Below are 25,369 nucleotides of genomic sequence, written 5' to 3'. Positions count from 1 at the left end.
TAAAATTTAATCACAGGGAGCTTTTAGCATATTGCCTGCACCAGTTCCTAAGTGTGTATGGCACAGATGGCATAGATGAAGTAAATTAAATATACCCTAGTGGATGGGAAGGAGCCAGAGTAGATGGGACCTCAGGAAATGTAAGGCAGGATACAAGGATGAGTAGCATTTGATACCTGCATCTCCTTGGGAAAATCAGTTGGGCATGTCTTGTCCATATTGCTGCCAGCTCATTTTCACAATTAGAGACAAGACTGAGCAGAGCAGTCTCTTTGGAGTATATCCCATATCTTGGAGACAACAACATTACCAATGCTTTATGAATAATAGCTGTTAAATCGCAAAGCAGTCATCCCTCACTTGGAATATTAAACCTATGTTCAAAAATGCACTTCATTGCAATGCTTTCTTCTGAAAGACTAAGGGGAAAACACAGATGGACATATATTTCCTTGTGTGCTTTGCTTGGTTTGTGGGTGAATGAAAAAGAAACAGAAAAGGTTTGAAGTCATAATCTGACTGTGGCATTGCCAGCCAAAGAGCAGATGACACTTAGCAGAGCACTGTCAATCTTTTTCTGGTGGTCACCAAAATAGAAGAAATTGAAAAGAACTACCCATCTAACTCCAATGGCCAAAACAGATGCAACTGTTCTCAAGAAGAGGAAAGACAGTATTGGAGCTGCCTGCCATGCAGTTGTTAAAGAAGAAGAGACTGAGGGCAGGGAGGGATGGCAATCTTCACATGTAACTAAATATATAGGGAGACAAAGCCAGGTGGTAAAAAGCTAAGTACTTAAGAGCCTTAGCATGGATGGGTGAGTCTACTGAATTTTCAATTTTTTTTAAACTTCACATTCTTTTTATCATTCAAATGAAGAAATTTTCAGTTCTGGATAACTTATTATCAAAACAGAATCCAAATGATATTCCCAACTGTCATTATTTAATGATGGTCTTTGTTGGCAGGAGAAAAGCTGGTAGCCGCTTTAAACATATAGGCTCTGCCTACTCTGAGGCTGTTCCTCTTGCAATTAAGGCTATAGCCATACCTGACACTGCCAGATCTGGCATCACCTCATCAAGGCTTGAAAGATGAGTTAGGAATACATAGGAGTTACATGATAGATTTCTGCCTGAAGGAAGCATCTGAATGTTCTTATTGTTGCTGTATGCCTTTAAGTCCTTTCCGACTTATGGCAACCCTAAGGTGAACCTATCATGTGGTTTTCTTCGCAAGACTGGTTCACAGGAAGTTTGCCATTGTCTTCCCCTGAGGCTGAGAACATGTGATTTGCAACCAAACTCATGCAATTGGTTTCATGGTTGAGCTGGGAATAGAATCCTGGTTTCCAGAGTTGTAGTCCACCACTCAAACCACTACGCTATGGTAGTTTTGAATTTTAGGAAACCACGAATTTTAATTTTGAATTAATTTTATTAGCCACATAGTTTGTTTACTGAATGTTTCATATGCAAGGCCACAGAGCTGTGTCATGAGACACAGGCAGACACGCATCGTTTCTTTCCAAAGTGCACTTTGGGTGTGACTTGACACATTATCACTTCTAACCAATCAATTTTTAAACTGTTTTTAAATTGTATTGTTTTAACTTGTCAAAAATTCTAATATGCTTTTAGTGTATTTTAATTACTTTTGCTAGTTTATATTGCTTTAAAAATGACTTTATTTTATGCTGCCCTGAAATCTCATGGTAAGAATGTGGGATAAAAATATTTTAATTAATAAATAAACAATATTGGCATTAATTTATATGTCATTTCTCTCTGAGAGTTCTAAACACTATCAATTAATAATGTGGGGCACAATATCATGGCACAATTCCCATAGATTTTAATGAATTTTTATTTAGTACAAAAATGCTGCTGGGAACCACATACAACATCACAAACATCACACTCCTTGCCCAAAATGTTTTCTGCAAGTGCCAAGTAAGACAGAAATGAAGAAGAGTGTTCATTTTGCACTTGCAAATTAGTTGCATGACAAATTTAAACTTTTGTTTTGTGATACTCTCATTGACCTGGGCTTCCTTCCTTTCCTTTCTCTGGCCGGTCTTGTTGCTCAGTCCAGGTCAAGCTGTATCTTATGTCAGGAGATGATCCTTGACTAGTTCTCAAATCCACCCTGAGATGGCTAGAATAAATAGCAATGACAAAAGAAGATTAAATGAATCTAATTATCTAATTAAGCCAAAAAGGCAAGGATGTACAAGCTTTGCAGTTACCAGCAAAACATACCCATTAGGCTGGCTGAAAGGCATTTTGCTCATTTTCTCCCATTCAGTGAGTCTCAAGCCTATTTCATTTGGAAATCACAAGAAAAAAGTAGATGATAAGGGGGGCATTGAGAAGTGACATGCAAAGCAATTACTAAAGAAGGAATGGTCTGCAGGTGCCCGAGAAAGAAAGACAACCATTAAGGAGGCATCTGAACTTTTTTGGATAACTGAACTGGGCTCTAAGAATCCTCTTGCTGATCAAGACTACCAGAGCACAACTGATTCCTCATTATACAGCCAAGGCAGAAATAGCTAAGATGTGACTAAGGAATATTTTAGAATAATGCTACAATAAAAGCAGATCTACAATGATAATTCTACCTTACCAAAACTGAGTAAGGTTGGTTGACCTGCCCTTCTTATGATTGAATAGTATTAAAAATCAGCAGCAAACAAAAATAAGAAGATCAAGCTACCATTTTGGGGATGTATGTAGCAAGAACTGTGAGACCTGTGGGTCAGGTATGCAAGAACTTTCTGACATATAGACTGTGTTTGAAGGGGGGAAGACTTGCAGAGTATCAAAGCTATGGAGTCATGAAGGATACTCTAGTTATCTAATAGACAACTAATAATGGATAATTAATGTCACTTCCTTGTTATTAGAGCTCCTCCAAAATTCTTAGTGTGTGCAGCAGTTCCCCCACTGTTTGGAAAATAAAGACAGTCGCAACAGTCACCAACTCAAGTGGTAATTCAGTTGACTGGCTTCCTGTTCCCACATGTTTTTAATTTAAGAAACGAAGTGTGTGTGTGCTCATTCAAATGGTCATTAATTTCTTGCCTTAAAAAAGAGACATCAATCCTTTTTAAAAGTTGATAAACTGCTCTGAAGGGAAGTAACATCACAGGGAACCAGCCAATTGTAGTTCACAGCTTTGGCAGGGAGACATTTTGCACTTGAGAAGTTGTTCTGTACTTTGCAAAAACATCTGTTTCATTGGCATTTCACAGCTCACCTGCCTAGATTCTTCCACATTCACAGGCATGTCTGGACACGTACAATTCCTACAAGATAAAATTAAAAAGTTAACTAAGATTCCAGAAAAGGTCAGTGTTTCCTAAGAGACAATGCTGTAAGCAAGTAACCCTCAAATCTCACAGCTGTGTATACAAAGGCTATCTCTGGGGATTAGTCAAAGCACTTCAGCAATGGGCCCAATTTATTAATGCCAGTGCAAAATACCGTCCCATGTTTGGTGGGCCCTTGGGCTAGGAAGGCCACCAGTAATTCTATTTTTATTACAACGTTTTGACACAAACAGTGGGCAGAAGCCTAGCGGAGGCAATGTATCCAATATCCTTTGAACTTCCAGACTCACATTTTCAAACTTGACTATGAAGTGACTTATTACCCCAGCTTCAAATGCTTTTTAAAAACTGGCATCCCCCTTTCAGGAAAAAATAAAATGCTTCAATTTTTAAACAGTCTGTCCTTAAAAATCAATCCACTGTCAACCAATCAGAACACAGATATCCTTGAACAGTATAAATAGGGCATGATTAGGTATCTGTTCTAGAGTGGTTCTGCCCAAAATATTTTGTACCTTTCTATTAAGCAGCCTACATTTACTCTGTCAAAGCTGGCAGGAGGTAAAGGGAAGACACACACAATTAAAAACAGATTCTAGCATTAAACGTTACATTAAGACTAGATGAAAGGTAATCAGTCTATCCATCAAGGTATCAACAGAAGATGCAGAAAGAAAAAAGTTAATTTTAAGTTTGCCAAAACAAAGAAATGGCAAAACATTGACAGTCTGTAGTAGTAGAAAGAAAGGGGAAATCAGGTAACCCGTACGGTACAGTCTGGAGAAAAAGAAATCTTGCTTAGCAATATCAGTAACAGTCTTGTTGGAGGAGTACAGAAGATTTCACTTGAAAGAGGAGGAACTGTTTTTACTGTCTTCCATTTGCGGTGGTTGTGAGACAGAAAGTGGTCTAGAAATGATATGCATAGAAAGGAGAAATAAAGATTGCTTTGGAAGCAGACTGTGTTAGTGATTTGCTAAAACCACAAAACTAAAAATATATAATAGAGGCAGTGCAGCAGGGAGAGCAAAAGAGAGCCAGTCAGAGCTTTATGGGAAGATAATGTGATTGAGAAAGTATGGAGTACCAAAAGAAGAAAGAAGAAAAGAAACTATGGAAGGGAATATTGTCAGGTTGTGAACAATAGGGATCAAAGGAAATCTTTGGACAATGTCTGGCTAGTAGTGTCAGCCTAGAATGATCACCTAGGCTGCATCCACAATGCAGAAGTAACCAGTTTGACACCACTTTAACTGTCATGGCTCCATGTTACTGAGTTTTGTGACACATTTAGCCTCCTCTGTCAGAGAGCTCTGGTGCCACAACTAACTACAATTCCCAGAATTACACAGCACTGAGCCATGGCCATTAGAGTGGCGTCAAACTGGACTACTTCTGCAGTGCATATGCATCTCCATTTGCAAGGAAAAGAGACAACAGCTCAGTAGCACACTTTCTAATATTTATCAAAATGTGCCATCTAATGGCCCACAGGGTTTTTCCTCAATGAGAAAAAGTACAAAATTATAACATATGGACATGACAACATCAGCACCTCTTAAGAATAATCTTGATATTTGAAATGGGAGGCTATTGTAGGTTTGAATGCATGCACTTCCATTCGTAGAGATGTGGCTGCCCAGGACCAAAAAAATAAAATACAAATCAGACAAACCCCCCAGCTTTTCTCCAAAGCATTTTTCCTCTGGGAAAAAACCCCCTAAAGAAACTGGACTATGGAATATTTTCTTTTAGAACAAAATCATTTCTAAACACTGTGCAGGGGGAAGACTTAAGCAAGACTATGTGGAGCACTAGATCTTTACAGTTCCTAGTCCTGGGTTCCTTTTTCTAACTCTTATTATAGCAATTAATGTATGGATAGCTGGTGGAGATAAAATAATGTTTTTTGTTTTACTGATGTTGATGGCTTCTTATGTTTTTATTAGTATCTTGGAGTGATCCCTCCCCTTGTTTCTTTGTGCCTACTCTTCACACTGGAAAAATCAAAGAAGTTCTTTACAGCTCAGATCCCCATACCTCAATGTGTCACAAAAATGCAATTATAGAAGTTCAATTTGTAATTATGTTCTCAGTAAATTGTACTTTTAATATATCAAAACAGAGTGATTTTATGTCAAACACAACTTATCTATCATGCATTTGATTTTCCTAAAGTAACAAGGTGACTTTTAATTTGCTTATTGTTATGTGACTTTAAGTAGACTCCAATTTATGGCAACCCTGCAACCCATTCATTGGAGTTTCTTGGCAGGATTTATTCAGAGGACATTTACCACTGCCCTTCTCTAAGGCTGAGAGAACGTGACTTGCCCAATGGCACCCAATGGATCTCCATGGCTAAGTGGGGATGTGAACTCTAGTCTCCCAGACTCACAGTCCAACATTCAAGCCACTACATCATTCTGGCTAGAAAGGTGGTATGATTACATTCTTTAAAAAAAAAATCAGCCCCCCCCCCCAAAAAAAAAATGTTACATTTCTGCTTATTCCTAAATCCATGTATTGTAAGAGTGAAGATCATTCCTAGTTCAAGGGTGCTTGCGTTCCTCGCTGTGCAAGAGAACTAGTAATGGTTGCCCTGAGTAGTGGAACTAGTAATTGTTGCTCTACTCTGAATGCCTGTTTGCCAAATTTATCGAGGGAAATCATGATTGATCTTGGCCATAATGATATCCATGAAAGCATGCTGTAGTCTGTGTTTCTACTAACTGTATGCTCAGAAGTCTGGTTCACATGACTGAGGACCTTGTTTTTTGCCTCAGTTTCACATATAGAAGATGTGCATATACAGTGTCCATGCAATTTATACATACAAGTACAATCTGCATATACAATCCAATGTCCACATCTAATAATGTTTCTTTATAATGCCCTTTCTACCCAACGGCGGTACATCAGAACACATACAAACAAAATGAACGATAAAACACCACACCATAAAATGCTACAATACTAAAGTATTAAAATAATATATTAATATGCTAAAAACACAAACAAAACAGAACTAAGATCTGTTCTGACTCTATGTGCACAGCTGCTTTTAAGTATTCTCTTTTGCTACATGAACAAGGCTGAAGAGATTTAGCTAAGAAAATGAAATACAAAATACAAAGTCAAACTACATTAATGGGGGGTGGGGGGTGGGCAGGAGAGGCAGTGCTCCCCAAATGTATCTGATCACACATGATACTTACTGAAGAGATCTTTGTCACTAGTAATTACAAAGTATATAAAGTAACCACAACAAACATTCTTAATACTCTCTCTGGAATTTGACCTTGAATTTGATCCATGGAGAAGCCTCTGAATCTTGCTGAGAATCTTCTTCCTGCCCTGAAAGTTGACATCTCTGTACAGGCTTTTTGAACTTTAGTAATATATCCAGTGAAGTTCTAAATGCAGGAGCTGGGATGTATTTAATTCTGATGTGTTCCTGATCAAATAATTTTTGTATTCCCCTAGATGGGGGTCTACAGTAAGCAAGAATAATTATATCTTTATAGGTATACCAGCACCCAGCCTCCTAGAAGTTCCCTGGAGTTGCAAGTTCACTTTTTCAATGGGTTGCAGGATTCCCTCGCACAACACCCCAAAATCCCATTTTTCAAAACCACATGTGGACTATTTCAGCTATTTCTGGTTTGTTGCTTTTTCACTGTTTGGTATTCTTAGTCTCTGTGGCCCCAGGACCCACTGAAATTGCCAACCCTAATGTAAATGAATTTAGAATACATGTTAGTAGTTCTTGGAGGATTCTGTCCTTAGAGGTAGGCAATGGCAAACCACCTCTGAATAAATATTGCCAAGTATTGTCTATGATTAGCTGGAGTCAACACAAAGGCACATTAGCAGAAAACAATCAAATAGACATACTGTACCATGAAGAGTTTTGCAAAGTTTGTGATGCACAAAGCCCTCATGGGAAACAATTTGGACTGGGGTTGAAGGATGTAAAACTGTAATTTCTCCCATCCAAGTTTAATACCAGCTTGAGGATGGATATCTAGCTTGTGGTATGGAGCTAAAGAATAATTGAATTATAGAGTTGGAAAAGATTTCAAGGGCCATCCTGTCCAACCTCCTGCCATGCAGGAACATACTATCAAAGCACCCCCCCGACAGATGGCCATCCCGCCTCTGTTTAAAAACCTCCAAAGAAGGAGACTCCACCACTCCCCAAGGGAGAGTGTTCCACTGTTGAATAGCTCTTACTGTCAGGAGATTCTTCCTAATGTTTTTTTAATTATTATTATTTATTGTTATAAATACATAAAATTACAGCTGTTCACATGATTTAGCTAAATTATATATTTACATCATATATAATCTCCTTTAGTAATATTCTCCTAATAATAACTTCCTTCATTCCCTCTCCCTTATTTGTGCTTAGTATATTCTTATTGTCGGTTTTTACATTTAATTATCCGTTATCTTGTTTTTGTACCTCTGGAGTTTAACTCTTAAATGCATTTACTTTGTCTTAGTCATATAAGGAAAAAAGTGGGTATCATGCACTGAAAAAGAAAACAAAAAAGTCAACTCCAACAAGTTGTACAAGCACATGATTTTTCAAACACATTTAAGTTCTTCCTAATGTTGAGGTCTCTTTTCCTCTACTTTGAAGCTCTTTTCCTCTACTTTGAAGCCATTATTACAGGTCCTAATCACCAAGGCAGAATAGAGTGGCACAATTACTTCCCTTGAACATCCCCATCTCCCTAAGTCGTTCACCATAGGGAATGATTTCCAGACCTTTCACCATTTTAGTCATCGTCTTTTGGACACGCTCCAGTTTCTCAACATCCTTTTTAATTAATTAATTAATTAATTAGTTTTATTTATATACCGCTATTCCAAAGATCATAGCGGTGAACAGCAAGTAAGCTAATTAGAAAGTAAGCTAATTTGCCCCCAACAGTCTGGGTACTCATTTTAGCGACCTCGGAAGGATGCAAGCCTGAGTCGAGCTTGGGCCATTTTGCTGGTCTTGAACTCGCAATCTTGTGGTTTTGAGTGAATGGCTGCAGTACAGGCATTTAACCACTGCGCCACCAGGGCTCCATCCAGGGCTTTTTAAATTATGGTGCCCAGAACTGGACACAATATTCCAGGTGGGGCCTGACCAGAGCAGAATAGAGTGGCACTATTACTTCCCTTGATCTAGACACTATACTTCTATTGATGCAGCCTAAAATCGCATTGGCCTTGTTAGCTGACGTTGACTCATATTCAGTTTGTGGTCTACTTGGACTCCCAGATCCCTTTCACACGTAGTCTCGTTCAGCCAGGTGTCACCCATCCTATATCTGTGCCTTTCATTTTTCCGCCCTAAGTGCAGTACCTTACATTTCTCCGTATTGAAATTCATTTTGTTAGTTTTAGCCCAGCTTTCTAATTTATTAAGATCATTTTAGATTTTGATCCTCTCCTCTGGGGTATTAGCTACTCCTCCTAATTTGGTGTCATCTGCAAACCTTGATAAGCACATCCTCTGTTCTTTCATCCCCCCCTCTCTCTGACTTTGCTTCACGAATGAAGATTCAGGAAGGACTCATCCTGCGCTTTGTAGAAGCGCGTTGGTGACTAAAGAGGCCAATCCAGGACAAACAGGTCCGGTTGCAGAAAGCATAGCGGAAAGTCTCCTTGGGTGATGTTTCTGGGTTGTGGTTCTTTCTGCGTTGTCATTTCTCTTCGAGACTCATTCGCCGTGAGCTTTCAAAAAAGGCTGCAGCATCGTGGATAGTGCATCTCCATGCCTCCCGATGCGAGGCCAGGGCGGACCATTGTTGGTGATCAATTTGGCCAAGCCTGAGATGTTGTTTCAGGGAGTCCTTGTATCTCTTCTTTGGGGCGCCCCTCTTACGCTGACCCATGGCGAGTACACCATAGAATACTATTTTTGGGAGGCGATGGTCCTTCATCCTAGAAAAGTGTCCTGCCCAGCGCAGCTGCATCCTCAATAGCATGGCCTCAATGCTGGTGATCCCTGCTTGCTCAAGGACAGCAACATTCGTCACATAGTCAGTCCAGTGTATATTTAGAATTGTGCGTAAACAGCGCTGATGAAAGCGTTCAAGGAGTCGTAGGTGTTGGCGATAGGTGACCCATGTTTCAGACCCTTAGAGGAGAATAGACAGTATACACACTGATTTTTGTGCTTCGCCTCAAGTGTTTGTTACTCCAGACTCTTTTGTGAAGCCTTCCGAATGCACTATATGCCTTTGCCAGTCTGTGATCGATCTCTTTCTCAATCTTGGCGTCTGAGGAGATGATGCTTCCCAGGTAGGTGAACTGCTGGATGGACTTAAGCACAGATGTGCCTATAGTGATGTGAGGATGGTAGTGTTCTTCCTGTGATGCCGGCTGGTAGAGAACTTCCGTTTTCTTCAGACTGACTTCCAGTCCAAAGAGCTCTGCAGCTGTTGCAAAACAAGATGTTAGGCGCTGCAGAGCTGCTCCCGTATGGGCAACGAGGGCAGCATCATCAGCAAAAAGCAGCTCACGGACTAGATAGTTTAGAGTCTTAGTGCGGGCCCTCAGGCGGCTTAAGTTAAACAGGCTACCATCAGTACTTCATCCAAGTCATTGATAAAGATGTACAATAGCACTGGGCCCAGGACAGAAGCCTGTGGCACCCCACTAGTTGCTTCTCTCCAGAATGAAGAGGGTTTGGGTTCAGCCGGACCACCAGTTGCAAATCCATTTAACAGCTGCATTGTCTAGTCCATATTTTACTAGCTTGTTTGCAAGAATATCATGGGGGAACTTGTCAGGCCCCTACCCATGCACAATACCCTAATCCAAAATCCCCTGCAGCTGCTTTTCACTTTGGGAAAAGAAAGAGGCTGGACATTCCAACTGCAGAATTCCTATGTCATGTGGAGTTTGATCCTTAAATCTTCTGTAATCACTGTGGAGCTGCTGTTGCTGTTGTCTACTTTCTAGGAGACAATTAATACCAGAGCGTTCTGGGGAATTAGAACTACATAGCAGGCATGTTTGTCTACAGTGATGTTTGTTACAAAAAAACAACAACACAAAAACCCTAGATATACGTATGCATTTCTAAACTGGTACAGGTGCATACTGGAAATTGCAGTTTACCAGGGAACCACAGGCAGTAGTCAATACATGTAGGGAGAGCCTGCCTGCCTGCCTGCCTGCCTGCCTGCCTGCCTGCCTGCCTGCCTGCCTGCCTGCCATGAGAATGGAAAGTGGTCATTACATTGACCACCACTTAATACACAAAGCAATATGCTCTTCTATGAGCTGTGTACTCATACGCATCCTCTTCCTTTTATGATTTGTTAAAATCCTGGATGAAATACAAGCATAAAACTTAATTAAAATAATTAGTCAGTCCATTTGAGGAAAGCATCTCTTTTGTCTGAAACAACTGAAAATACAAACTTTTTTTTTTGACACAGAGATACAAAACTTAATTTCTACCTACTATCATTGTTGAATATTTACTGAATATTTATTAAATATTTATAATATGAAGCCTTCCCTAACCTGGCATTCTCCTGGCATGTGGAACTACAGTTCCCACCATGCTTGCTTAAGAGATTTGGAATCGTAGATATTCCTATTGTGTGCCTTCAAGTCATTTCTGTTTTATGGCAACCTTAAAGTGAAATTAGCACAGGATTTTCTGGGATTGCTGAGAGTGTGTGACTTGCCCAGGGTCATCCAGTGGGCTTCTATGGCTGAGCGGGGAATCAAACCCTAGTCTCCAGAGTTGTAGTCCAACATTCAAACCACTACACCAAAAACAAAACAAAACAAAAAAATTCTATGGAGCCATTTCTTGAAATGAGTTGTTGCTCTCAATGAAGGGACACCGAGATCGCCTGAAGTAGCTTGCTTGGCTTCAAGCCACTCTCTTCCTAGTTCCCAGCCATTATTTTACTCCAGGGATTATTATGTTCCCAACACCTGTAGTTTGCAGACGGCTTAATTAGCAGTGGAAACATTTTGTATAGTCAGTGATGTGTTCTGCCCATTGAACTGAGTCTTCAAGGCATTTCCTGGGATTTGATAAGTCATGAGCAAATCCTTATTTGCTTGAATAAGCAAAACATGGTATGATGCTTATCATACATATGTACCTCTAAGAAATCAGAAGGGCCGGGAGGGCAGCCGGCACTGGAAATGCCACCTTGAGCCCAGATGCTGCATCTCTTTTTGTCTCTCTGAGATAGTTTTAAATCGGGGATCAAATGAAGCTCTAGAACAGATATAATGAAGATCTAGGACAGATTTAACATCCAGGGCTGTCTACATTCTCTCGTTCACCTTCCTTTCATTGGCATAATACTGTGGTGTTGTGTGATCTCTTATTGCAATAACAGAAGATGAGTAATAGCATCCTCCAGTAGATTTCTCAATTTTAGGACCCTGGAGCTCAATTAAAATACTATTTAATCTTCCTTCTGTCTCTCTATTAGCATTATCTCTTTAAAGTATACTGGTGTCACAATATACAAATCTGTAGATATGTGGATCAATTATTTTCTTATAGCTTGCTTTCATTTCAACACTCAGTCTTTCTTTAAACCTTTGTTTCAAATCACTCTTAAATCCATTCCTCAAATCAGAACTCATCTGAATAATTTCTTCTCTTTTTTTAATTTTTAGAAAATTTTATTGATTAAAAAAGAAAAAGACACAACAAGCAAAAACAGAAAAAAACCAAAAAAACTAAAACATATATGTTGTGGCCTGTGTGCTGCGCCCATAACCCTTGTTGGGGCGTATGGAAATGATGCACAGTGTCCACCACGAGCACCTGCAGAGTTCAACCACGTCAACAGGACGCCAAGAAGAAGGAATCTGTGAAGATGTCTTCAAGTAATAATGACTCTTACAAGTCTTCACTCTAAACAAGGGCTTTAATCTTCCTTTGCAGTATTTACAATATAGATATACACAGTGTATTGGACATCCGTCTCTAATACACACTATTTACACAGCCAACAATAACAACACAACCTCTGAGGCAGCCACATTAACACACAACCATCTCACTGCCTCTCAGTAACAGACACAGCCCACTCTGAGGCACCAACTGTCTCACTGTCCCTCAGTGACAGTTGAGAACTGAGAGTTGACAGTTGCATCAACATTCCGATGATGCGCTTTTTGAATGCTGACACATTAGCTGCCACTGGAACTGTAAATTATCTGCACAACAGCTCCCCCTAGTGGCCACACCAATGTCATTTCCTGACAATATATTCATACAAACCACAGAAAATAACATTTAAAAAAACTAGTCAAATAACAAACAAGCCTACAAATAAAAAGAAAAACATCATAAACTAATTTCTTCTCTTAGTTGTTCTCTCATCTGTCTTATTTCTTCCAAAATCAACAGATTTGAATCTGTCGTCTTAGTTGACTAAGGTCTGAAGCAGATGGGCTGAATAAAGTGCCTTCTGGGCACCTTGGGGTGTTGGTGTTCAAACAATTCCTGCCCCCAAGCCACCTGGAAGCCACTCTGGGATCAGCTAATGCAGCCTGAAGCCAGTCCAAAAAGAAGCAGCAAAAAGCCACTCCTGCCAGCGGTCCATTAAAGACTGCAGCAAAAGCTGGCTTTGGGACCACAGCATCTGGTCACTGTGGTCCCAGAGCAATCGCAGCCAAAGCGTCTGCAGATTGCTCCATTTGGCCTGTCTGCTTTGCCCCTGAGGCCCCATACAGACTGGCCTAAATGGCCGGCCTGGGGGCAGAATCGGGGCGTAGCGTCCTGGTGACACATGCCCAACTCCATCTCCCAGGACGCCCTGATGCCACACACCACTCCAGATGGTGCACAGCTTCATGGTGCACCTCCACCGCTGTGTCCAGATGACACTGTGCTGAAGGAGCGCCACATAGCTGTACTGCTGTGGCTATGGTGCCTTTTTGAGGCCGCAAAAAGGAGGCACTTTTTGCAGCTCATTTTTGCACCCACAAAAGGCCGAATTGGGACTGCGGTGTGAGGTTGCCACGGCCCTGATCCGGCTGAAGAAGGGGTGGCTGGAAACCGCCCCTTCAGGGTTGTTTGTACAGCCCCTGAGTCACTGGAGCTCCTCCTGATTCCACTTTTGACAACTGTCAAACCTTAATCCAAAATACTTTTAAATGGAATTGGGCTTCTTCACCACTAGATGACCTTTCCCCTTCAATCTTCCTCTTTACACACTGAGTTCTGTGAATTTTGACATGGAACCAGCTGCCCTCCATTCATTTCCTCCACAACAGCCAAGCAGACCATGTTTTGTCTTCATAAAAGCTAAACAATAAATTCTTCTCTCAGTTCCCACGTATTTAACTCCTTCAATACTTCAAGTTATAATGTTAATTTTATATTGACTTTAGGTGTTTAAAGTTTGCCTTGATCCCACAATGCTTCAGAATATGCAGCTTATTTTCCAATTGTAATTATTAAAATTGTTTTAATAATGCTGAGTCTCTTTTATTTTCATTTGGCTAAAAGGTGATTTACCCACTTTTTCAGAGCATAGATGTTAGAGTGGTGAAACCTAAATACCTATACCAGCTAGGAAGTTTCCTTAATCATCACAATGTTGATGGTTAAAAGAAAGTTGAATGCATACTGTTAATACCCTTGGTGTGGCTGTGACAGCTGGGTTTGATGGTTCTTTCCCAGTCCCCTCTGTTCCACCTGCAACAAGGTAACAGTGACTTATGTCACCTGTATCTCTCATGCCAAGACAATTTCTGCCTGTTTGGGGCACCCCAAGCTGGCAATCGCCACGTCCAGTGCTCCTCTCACAGTGAAGCTACTGTGACATGAAACCCCATGGTGCCATTTTATTTTCTTTTTTTAAACAAGATTTTGTTGAAGTTAAAAACATTACAAATTAACATTAATTGACATACAAACACTTGCATTCCATACTTCTTACATCCCAACATTTTGTACATTCTTAATAAAATAACTTCCTATCCTTCACCCTTTGTGTAATTGCTCTAATTTTTTGACTTTCTTATTTTTAGACTTATTACTATTCTGGAGCTATGTTAGTATTATGTATATTAAATTTCATTACATTCTTATAATACTCGGTTTGCTAACTATTATTAAATTGTTTTTCCTTTTCTCTCTCTCTGCTATATAATGTTATTCTCCAACACTATCTTTTTCAATTTAATTCTGCTATAATGCATATGCCTTAACATATTCAGTCCATTATCAATCATATTCTTGATCAGCAAAGGTATATTTTCTCTTGTATTCTTTTCTTTATTCTCTTAAACCAATTACCCCTCCCCTAAAATTGTTTAATGTAAGTATATAATGGGGGCAAGTCCTTTTCAAATTTGTTCACATATTATTTCCTTTAAAAACATGTCATTTTATCTACACTCATCCATGTTTGGTGTGTCGCCTACCTTCCATTTTCTTGCAAAAACTGTCCTTGCCACAGTCATTAAGTAAAATATCACTTTTCCATAGTTTCTCTCTAGGTCTTCATTAGCTATCCCCAAAAGGTAGAATGCTGGATCATGGTGCCATTTTCAACCTGAAAGTCCAATGATCCAACTTCTAAAGTGGCCAGAACACTGATGGGGGCAGGGTGGGCAAGTACATCTGAGTATATAACACCTCTTTTGCATTTGCTTCGCAGTTGGTTTCAAAGTGCTGGCTATTGATTTTAAAGCCTTAAATGTATAGGAACCAGATCACATAAAAGACCATCTTCACCCATATGATTTTGTTTTCTTCAGGAGTCTGCTTATGTGTATATAAGTCAGCTAGACAAGGGACAGGATAATTTTGACAGTCATCTGTCAATAATGGACCTCCTTCCCTGCTGCTTTGTATCTTTGTTGTAGTTGCTGTGTGCCTTCCAGTCATTTCCAACTTCTGGTCACCCTAAGGTCAACCAATTATTGGGTTTTCTTGGCAAGAATTGTTCAGAGGGGGTTTGCCTTTTACTACCTAGAGGCTGAGAGAGTGAGACTTGCTTAAGGTCATTCAGTGAGTTTTCATAGCTGAGTGGGGTTTCAAACACTGGTCTCCATAATCATAGTTCAACACTCAAACCATTACAATATTTGTACTTTAAAAAGGCAAAGATTTCCCTTTGACATGAATGTCTAGTCATAACTGACTGTAGGGGGCAGTGCTCATCTCTGTTACTAAGCCAAAGAGCCAACATTGTCTGGAGATGACTCCATGATCATATGGCCAGCATGACTGCACCAAATGCTGTTACCTTCTCAGCGAAGTGGTACCCATCTACAGTGCGCCCGTGCCATACGCGGGCGCACCATACGTGGTCTTGAGCGTACGCACTCAAGCCACAGGGAGCGCGTGGGGCGGAAGGGGCAGCACGTCCCATTCAATTGAATGGGGGTGCGTGCCCGTGGTGCCCTGCGCACCGCCGCTCACGAGCCCCATTTTTTCCAATGGGGCTTGAGCATAGGCGGAATTTGCCTTACGCGGTGGGATCCGGAATGGATCCCCTGCATAAGGAGAGGGCCGACTGTATTTCCTTGCACTTTTACATGCTTTCGAACTGCTAGGTTGGCTGAAGCTGGGACTAGTGACGGGAGCTCACCCCATCACATGGCATCTGGGCTTCGAACTGCCAACCTTCCAATTTTACAGTCATCAGAATTGGTGTCTTAACCACTAAGCCACTTTACATCACCTTTAAGAAGGCTTTAAAAACTCATTTTAATGTTTAAAATATTTTCCCAAGTAGTGTTCAGCTATCAAAATCTTCAAATATTGCTTAATTTCATCCAGTAGAGGACAGCTATGCTTGTTTATATATGCTAGTATTCAACAGCTTTATTATTTCCAAACCACTTTGTGAGGGTTATACCACTGAAATGTCAGATATAAATGTATGAAAAGCATGTATAATGCATACATGATGTCTCCCAGGATTCACTGGCTCTCTAGGAACAAATTACATTTTGAGTCTTTTCTACAAAGAAATTAATTCTTACAATCCAACAGAAAAACACTCCCCTAAATAGTAACATTTTCCTACATCACTGATGAGACCAGGCCAATTCTAGATATGCCAACACAGACAAAAGGAAGAAGCTGTCCAAAGAAAACACTGGTGGCATTCTGGGTGTGATTTTATGTTCTGGAAGCACTGGTTCATTTAGACTAGGGATGAGTCAAATTTCCATAAAATTAAAGTTTCAACTCAAAATCTGCTATTTCAATAACACCCAAGCACTTCTTGAATTTGCATGGAGGTTCAAGAGGATGCCTAGTCATAGACTATGAGTGTGACAATGACTAAGCAGCAGGGCATGTGAGAAGGATGGATGTGGTTGGTCTTTTGTTGACATATTTCAGATACATCAATTCCTGCAGAGGTAGCAGAAGCAAAGACAACAGATGGGCTAAGGATGAATAGAGCATCTGTTCTCCTACTTTGGAAGCTTGAACCACATCTCATGGTTGTCTGCTTGGGAGCAGTAAGCCTTCTGTGCCATCTGCTCTTCCATTCCTGGAATAAAGAAATTTTTAAACTGTGCTGATACTGTTTTCTCCTCATACAATGAGAACTACGGGAGACATACAGCTTCTTAAAACACCTGAAACGTCAGCTATTCATAACCAGCACAACCAGCATGTTGACAGTAGTTTTACTCTAATGACTTAAGCCATGCTAGGACTCAACCCCAGAGCTTCCTTCTAGTACTATCTATAACTGTAGAGTGTGTAAGTGCTGTGAGTATATACAGAGGCAATGAGGCATAACACTGTTATCACAATCAGCATGCATGCTTCAGGGCTGATCAGGAGCATGTAACACGAGGCCTGTGCCCCATTCCTTAGGTGTGCAGCAAACACATTTTGAACATTGCTGCTACATAGTAGGAAGATGTCCCTATCTGCACTTTTGCCTCAAGGCAGGCATCGTCACATCTCTTTTAAAAACTTTTAAAAACTGGTGACACAAGTAGCATAAAAAAGAAGTGGCTGCAATCACGGGATTCAGTGTCTTGTCTGCTGTGTACTTGATGACAGATATTTGGACCAGCTGTCCCTAAGGTCTATCAATAATTTCATCAAGGTCCTCAGTCAACCCTGGTTTTAGGTTTCCATCTTAATGCATTCGCAGAGGTTTAGGCATGTAATTTAGGAAAAGCCAATCCTGAAACGGCAGGTTTGGCTTACTTTGGAATTGAAGGGCACATGCTATGAGTAATTCTCCACCCAAAACTGAGAATCATCCACTTACTATCCCTAATTAACCCAGTACCACTAAGTGCCAATTATGAGAAGACAACAGCTTTTAACTGCTGAGCTCAAATCAACAGAGCTGCTCTTTTCTTTTTTTCATTTCCACCATATGCCACATTTTGCAGTTTAATCTTAAATTGCAATTTTCTTGCTGATGCACAAGACATCTGAGCATCCAATAACTACAGGTACTGTGAATCTACAATTGTAGGAACAATCGGTTTGTGTATTTTAAACATTTAGATACAATTCCTGGCCATAGAAGAAAAAGAAAGAGTCATTGTCAGATCATGGTGCACTTTGAATTCTACCATTGCTACTGGAAACCCCCAAGTCTTCCTAGAGGGCATTAGTAAGATTCAGATATGAGTTAGTATAATTAACATTTTAGTGATAACATTTCAAAATTCCACATAGGTCAGTGGCTAGACTCAAGGATCAACATTTTTAGACTCATGTCAAACCCTTGTATTTCCCCCTTTTTTGGAGTTTCAGATCAGTTAGGATAAGACTGATAAGCCTTTGAATATCAATTTCTTATCTTGAGAGTAAGGAACCTTTTAAAAAATAAATTCTACCTTCTTGCTAGGTAGGATACAAGCAGCTGTCTACTTAACAAATAGGTCAATACATAGTGATCCCATTCAAAAAATAACTTAAATTGACAAATTCAAAGCCTTGCTAGGAAATATCATCCAATCCTCAAGTATCCTCACTTCCAGACACAAAGACTATAATAGAATCACTTGCTTGACCCTTGAAAACAAGGTTTTGCAATGAGTCCAAATTCAGTCATAGAACCAGGTGTCGCTAAAGTGGTAAAATTTCCAGAAATTTTGAAGCATTGCAGGGGGGAGGTTTTTTGAGTTTTATTGGGGGAGGGGAATGGAAATCTTTGGGAATTAGAAAACTGGTGTGGTGTAGTGATCTAAGTATGGACTGGGCCTCTAGAGAGAAGGTTTCAGTCCCAGCTGAGCCATAGGAACCCACAGGGTGACCTTGGGCAAGTCAGATTCTCTCTGTCTGGGTTAATTTAAACTGACCTGAGGAGGGAGAATGAAAAGTTCTTAGTAATGCTGGAAGTTCCCTGGGAATATTTTGGGATGGTGAAAACGCCATGTAGATCTCCAGAATAAAATTGGTTTGTACAGGCAGAACATCTGGGACGTTCAGAGACTTTTTTCTTGTTCCCATAAAAAGAAACAGGAAAAAGAAACTGTACTAGGAATTGCAATGATCTGATATTTTATATAAGAGTGTTCCTCTTACTTAGTTTCACTTCAACTTAAACATTTTATTTATCATTCTAAAAGAAAATATTCCATAAATATGGTGGGGGAATGTTCATGGACAAACTGTTGTTCTTTCTCATTTTTCCAGGTTTTTTCCCCCTGGGCCTTCATTTCTTTAGGAGTCCCAGAAAAAAATTCTATTCAGTCTAGGAACCATGCTAGTTAATTTTATTTAAATTCATCCCAAGCATACCTTAAAATGCCTGCTTTGCATTCTTCGCTTGTGTCCTGTACCAGCTCCTCAAATCCAATCTATTATCCAACGTGATCACAGAACCTAACAGACAATCTCTTTTATGTGGACCTGTGATTTTCTTGAGGTTCACCTGGCACAGTGTCTATGGCTTTGGATTTACTTCTAGTGTTACTGTTCCCAAGACTGAACCTTTATTGATTGATTGATTGAATATCAGTCTTTTCCCCAAAAGTCAGACTTATTTTGAGGCTCAGATGTGGTGTCAAGTTGCAGCATTATATCTACAGTAAATAATACAATAAACAAAGCATAAAATGGGAATGAATACAGTTATGCTCTAGAAGTACTGCTGGACAGTAGCCATATATGTCTGCCTACAAAGGCAAGTCAAACAGTAGCTGCCTCCAGAATCCCTTACTGAGCATGCATGAACACCAAAACAAAGGGGAAAGGGGAAAGCAGATAACTCCCATTGAATGTTTAAAAAGTGTAAATCTAGATGTTTGGCCATCAAAATCGAAATAAGAAAAGTGGAGAGTGGTGAAAGAAAAAGTCATCCCTGGATGCATTTTGGAAGAAGTCTTCAAGTAGTCACTTGAAGGTTAAAAATGTTTTTGTTTACTTATGTTGGCTTAGGGAGCCCTGGTGGTGCAGTGGTTAAATGCCTGTGCTTCAGCCACTCACTCACCAGCCACAAGGTTGTGAGTTCGATTCCAGCCACGAACTCCAGGATCAACTCAGCCTGGCATGCTTTTGAGGTCAATGAGTACCCAGCTTGTTGGGGGCAATTAGCTTACACACGGTAAGTCACTTAGGGAGTTCTTAAGTGCGCTGATAAATGATATAGAAATGTACTTGCTATTGCTGTTGCAAGATTTCCCCAACCTAGTTGTTTCATTTCACATGTGCATATTGTTAACTTTGAATAAAATGTTTGCTAAAACATGTTGAAGTGCTCTTCTTTTTTGTGGTGTTAGAATTTATCCCTGTGCTTTCAATATTATTTCTCCCCCCGATGCCAAATTTTCTGTTAAAGAATTAATGCCCAGGAAAACATCTACTTTGTTAACTGAGGTATGTCAGTCCAGTGCTAATGACATGCATGAACCAATAGCTACTTTCTGCTAAAAATAAAAGCATGCTCTTAATGCTTAAGCTTTGTCTATGTAGGTGAGTTAATTCCCCCTCTGTAACTGCCACACTACACAAGCTAGATACATCAGAATGCCTCTGCCACATTTCTTATTACTTCACTTTATTTCACTTTATTTACTTTCTTAGTTCTGTCACTTCTACAGACATGGTACTATCTACATATGTGATCAAAGACAGGGGCAATAATTTCAGTAACAGGGTTGAGCATTTGATCCCCACAGTCTTAAATGCATTAAGTACTGTAATATCATATTACTTCCACACTGTGCCAGGTGACTTACAAATCAACACTAATTCTCCATTCACTTGTTGTTGATACTTGCCATCAAACTGACCTTGACTTATGGCAACTCTATGAATGAGAGACTTCCAAGACCCTGGTCATCAACAGATCCTGCAAGCTCATGGCTGTGGCTTCCTTGGACAAATCTATCTACTTGTAATGGGAACTTTCTCTTTTTCTGTCACCTTTTACCTTAAGAAGCATGATCATATTTTCCAATGTTGTATGCCATCTCTTGATATGTACAAAGTACTTACAAAAAAGCACATGCTCATTTAATATCAGTTATCTAGGTATAGTTAGCCCTCCGTATCCATTGATTTTTTATCCATAGATTCAACCATCCACGGCCTGAAAAGATTACTATATATATAAATATATATATATTCCAAAAGCAAACCTTGATTTTGTCATTTTATATAAGGGACGTCCTTTTTATTATCCATTGTACTTACTGGGACTTAAGCATCCATGGATTTTAGTATCCACAGCAAGTCCTGGAACCAAACCCCAGCAGATACCAAGGGCCCACTGTATAAAATATTCTCGTAATTATATACAATTATCTTCCAGATCTGACATTACACATCTCGCAAATGTGGAGTTCTTGTTTGTCAGTCCATGATAATAGAGGATTTTGCTGCTCAAAGGGGGGTGTTTTCCCTCTAACATCAATCCAGCAACAGATGCAAAAGATCTTTCTGCCCAAGTTAGAGAGGCTGCTTTGCTGCAAGGCAGATATAACTGTTACAAGCTGGTAATAATTCTTTTCACTACTTCTGGCAGCAATAAACAGATATATGTAGCCTGAGGGCAGGGAACTGTCTAACTAAAAGATTGTATGTACAGCGCTGTGTAAATTTACAGCGCTTTATAAATAAAAGTTAATAATAATAATAATAATAATAATAATAATATATGTGTAATCAAATGTTGGAGAGAAGCAGTATGAAGCTTTTTGAAAAGATACACATTTGTTTAAAAAATTCAAAGGGCTGGGACTTTGTGGGGAACTGTACTATTCTGGTTGTTAAAAAAACTTCATGGGCACTTTTGCATTTCAGCAGAGCACAGGAATGAGTAGCCTGCAAATGTAATGGAACACAACCTGTCAATCTGCCCGGTGGTAGAATGCAATACCTCATAGTAGTAGAAATGTTCCCAAAAGAAATGGGAGCCAAACATCATGTAATAAATTAGTAATGAAAATAGAAGAATGCCCCTAAACCATTAACTGTGACACAACAGCAGGACCACACAGACACAATTCACGCATACCAGGCAAATCTAGAATATAAGCAGAATTGTTTTTAATAAAAATAATTTGATTCTACAGTCAGAAAGAATGGGTCATCATATCAGAAACTATCCTCTCATGACTGTTCTCCATTTGCCTTCATTTTGGACAAGTATTTGCTAAACAGAGGCTGATTTCCTTTGCATTACAGATGTGGTCACTTTCAACTTAGCACTCTAAGATAAAAGAATTAGGGAGACCTTCACTGCCACTGCTGATGTTTTCATTTTGCTGAATATCAAGAGAGCACAGCAATCCTTAGCACTTAGTGCTTAACAAAACAACCTGCATGAAGTTCTCTCTACCACAAGCCATATTAATCCCTGCCATGCCAGTGCCTTTATACAAGTGGGATAGAAAAGCAGCCAAAATGAAGTGGAATAATCCAGCTATCCGGGTGCCAGATCATCTTTGCTTAGGGCAAAGTTTCAAATGTAAACCCAACGGAGAGCAAAGAGGGTTACGTTACCTTGCGATTTCCTGAAGAGGCTCTCTGTGGCCTTCAGCACTTGTGAAATTATACCCTATTCACAGGCAACTCACTCTTGAATGGGAGACAGAGTGAACTCTCTTCTGCCGGGAGATCAAGTAAGCACTATAATAAGCAGCTTTAACAGCAACCCGGCACTTGGGTTTTCAGAAGGAAGTTGAGTGAAGGCCACTTCCTGTTTGCAAAGCTCTCTGGCAGCTGTAGTCACGTTTATATATCATCACACAGAGTGCTGAAATTTCAAAAAAGTGCTTAGGAAAGATACGAGACACCTGCTACATTAACACCATCAGAAGGAACAGGATGGAGTACTCATGGATCCACAACTTTATTACATACATGCAGCAATGGTTGGATCAAAGATCCACTTAGGCTGCATCCATATTGCAGAAACAATCCAGTTTGACACCACTTTAACTGCCATGGTTCCATGCTATGGAATTCTGGGAATTATGGTTTGTTGTAGCCCCCTAGCAGAGCTCTGCCTGAAGAGGAAAAAAGACATATGGGTAGCACTCTTCTTGGAAGGAGCAACCTGCATTCATGACAAATACAGGAACATCTCAGATAACAAAGCCTCTAACAGTGAGATTTTTTTTTACAAAGTCTTGCAGAGTTCCCTTTTTCCTCCTGATCTTCTATCTAGCTTCAAGGGTGTTTATTTTATCAGCATTGACAATAGAGGCTGATGAAGGAGGCCTGTTTTTCTATACTTAGTCAGATGGTATCATCAGTGGGTTCAGCAGCCACAGGATTACTACGAGTCGAAATTGATCAGATCTTAACATGATTGCTTTACCAATAGTGACAAAATGGTAGGTGGCACCTCATTAGTTTTAAGACTTTCCCCTCAGCTTGCATGACTATTTTTCCTCTGCTTCTTTTCCCTTCTAGTCTCTTCTTTTTTCTCTGCACTCAGGGCCAGCCCCAAACATTTTGCTGCCTGTAAATGGTACCTAATTCCAGTTTCACGGTACTAAGCACAACCAAGTTTTTTGTTTTTACCCTGGAGGCAGAATATTCCAGCAGCATCTTCCTGGCAATAAAATTACAGCCTTAGATCAAACTGTTAACAACTGGCTGCCTTTTCTTGATACAAACAATTGCTTGATTCAACTGCCCCTCATGTTACACCCAATCCATCCAGCAAATGCCCCTTTTGCGGCAGGATCTCATTGCAACATTAGGGCCTCACATCACACATTAATATGCTGGAAATAATTAAACTACCCTTTGTACAAAGAGGACTCGTGACACATTTGATGCCAATGTTAAGCACTCAAGAAGAGAGTCTGTCCTGTAAGACCACATATCCAGGAGCCTAGTCAGAATCACATACGCCTAAGATTAGATCTTAGCATATTAGTTTTTTTAAAGTTATTTTATCAGCAGCTGGTTTTTTTTTTTCCTGAAAAAGATCTGTTTTCCAGGAACGATCTCATTCATCTTAATCTTGGTTTGTTCTATGATGAGTAACATATTACTATTATGTTACATTTGCATTACTTTTTTCATTTTTAAAAAACAAATTTTAAAATAGGGTTTCCTAACCTGGTATGCCCACACCCCAGGAGGTGCAAGATGGAATTTCAAGGGGTGCGACAAAGAGTGGCTTGTGTCCTTGAGTGACAACTCACAAGTAATCACTCATTTTTCTGAATAAATGAGAATCTAATTGCTCAATTTGATTTGTGTTTTATGCACTGAGGGGCTCTACAGTTTGCCCCTTTTTGTGCTGGATCAGAGCCATGGCAACCGCACACCACAATCCCAATCCAGCCTTTTCAGGGTGCAAAAAGGAGCCACAAAAAGCGGGTTTTTTCGTGCCCTGGAAAGGGCACCATAGCTGCATTGCCACGGCTTGGCAGTGCTACTTTGGCGCTGTGTCGTATGGACGCAGCGCCGGAGGAGCGCCATGATGCCATGCACCATGTGGAGCAGCACATGGTGTCATGGCACCCTGGGGACAGAGTCATCTGGACTAAAAAGGGTCCAACTTCCCCAAAGTAAAATTTCAGAAACAAAGCCTTTATGGTACAAAAAAGTTAAGCTCATTATTTTTAAGATGGTTGAAATAGTTACTTTTAAAAATGTAACATCCAAATTCTGCCACAATGGAAGCCAGCTTCTGTGATATGTTGTCCAGTCACGCTCACACATTACACCAGTGCTCTAGATAGGAGCACTACTGGTTCTGATTATGGCAAAGGGGTTCATAAGTGCACACTGTAATGTACGTTGTTAATCTGAATTATTCAACAGCACCATTGTGTGGCCATTTAATTGAAACAGCAATGAGCATTGTTGCTTGCCCCACATTGACAGAGAGTGGGTTGACTAAAATGTATGCAAATAAATTTGAGCTCTATAGGAAAATGTACAGCTTATAAAAGCAAAGAATAAGTGAATAGCAGGTAGGTAAATACAAAAGGGCATAATAGAAAATTATATAACTTCTCTGAGAGCCACAGCTGGAGGGTGGGATACAACTGTTTTAAATTACAGTAGTAATTAACAAAATATGGGAGATTAAAGTAGAACAGGTTATGCAGGTACACCTATAGCAAGTTGGAAGAATTGAAGCATTGTAACTATTTACAAAGATAATACCCTTATTCCACATTTATAATGGCACAATGTGTAGTCCCCTCCTAAGCAGACAATACAGGTATGCTACAGTTAACAAAGCACATGTGTTCCCAGGCATTACTTATTTAATTAAAACAAAAGTTGATACTAGAAAAAACATGGAAAGCACAGGGATAGGTTCCAACACCATAAAAAAAAGGACTTTATTCAAAACTAACAAGACTAACATGCACATATGACATGAAAAAAACTACATAAGCCTTGCATGAGTGAACAAAAACATTTTGAATCTTCCACTGACCACTTGAATAGCAAGTACATTTCTATACTGCTTATCAGTGCACTTAAGCACTCCCTAAGCGGTTTACAAAGTGTAAGCTAATTATTCCAACAATCTGGGTACTCATTTTAGCGATCTTGGAAGGATGCAAGCCTGAGTCAAGCTTGAGCCCTTTTGCTGGTATTGAACTCGCAACCTT

The 25,369-nt window shown here is 39.9% G+C and overlaps 1 protein-coding gene across 19 annotated transcripts in view; it reads right to left on the bottom strand.

The window, feature by feature from the left end:
* The window catches only part of TMEM229B (transmembrane protein 229B), a 68,086-nt gene that overhangs the window by 14,090 nt on the left and 28,627 nt on the right, over positions 1-25,369 (bottom strand). For 5 of the 19 annotated variants that reach the window (XM_089521730.1, XM_089521717.1, XM_089521713.1 and 2 more), the window contains one exon: positions 3,262-3,310. The exons of 1 other annotated variant lie outside the window; for it this stretch is intronic. In XM_089521730.1, coding sequence (XP_089377856.1) covers positions 3,262-3,291 — 30 coding nt within the window. In that variant the 5' untranslated portion in view covers positions 3,292-3,310. Of the gene's footprint in view, positions 1-1,438; positions 3,311-6,635; positions 7,620-10,873; positions 12,189-22,280; positions 22,577-25,369 lie in introns of those variants that run through there. 13 more of the 19 variants (XM_089521726.1, XM_089521723.1, XM_089521722.1 and 10 more) reach the window with 11 other exon arrangements.

This window comes from Sceloporus occidentalis, unplaced genomic scaffold (assembly GCF_023333645.1).
Source record: "Sceloporus occidentalis isolate IW3139 unplaced genomic scaffold, rSceOcc1.0.p SCAF_4, whole genome shotgun sequence".
Taxonomy (NCBI): domain Eukaryota; kingdom Metazoa; phylum Chordata; class Lepidosauria; order Squamata; family Phrynosomatidae; genus Sceloporus; species Sceloporus occidentalis.
The sequence above is the reverse complement of the archived record's forward strand: the minus strand, read 5'-3'. Positions and strand labels throughout refer to the sequence as shown.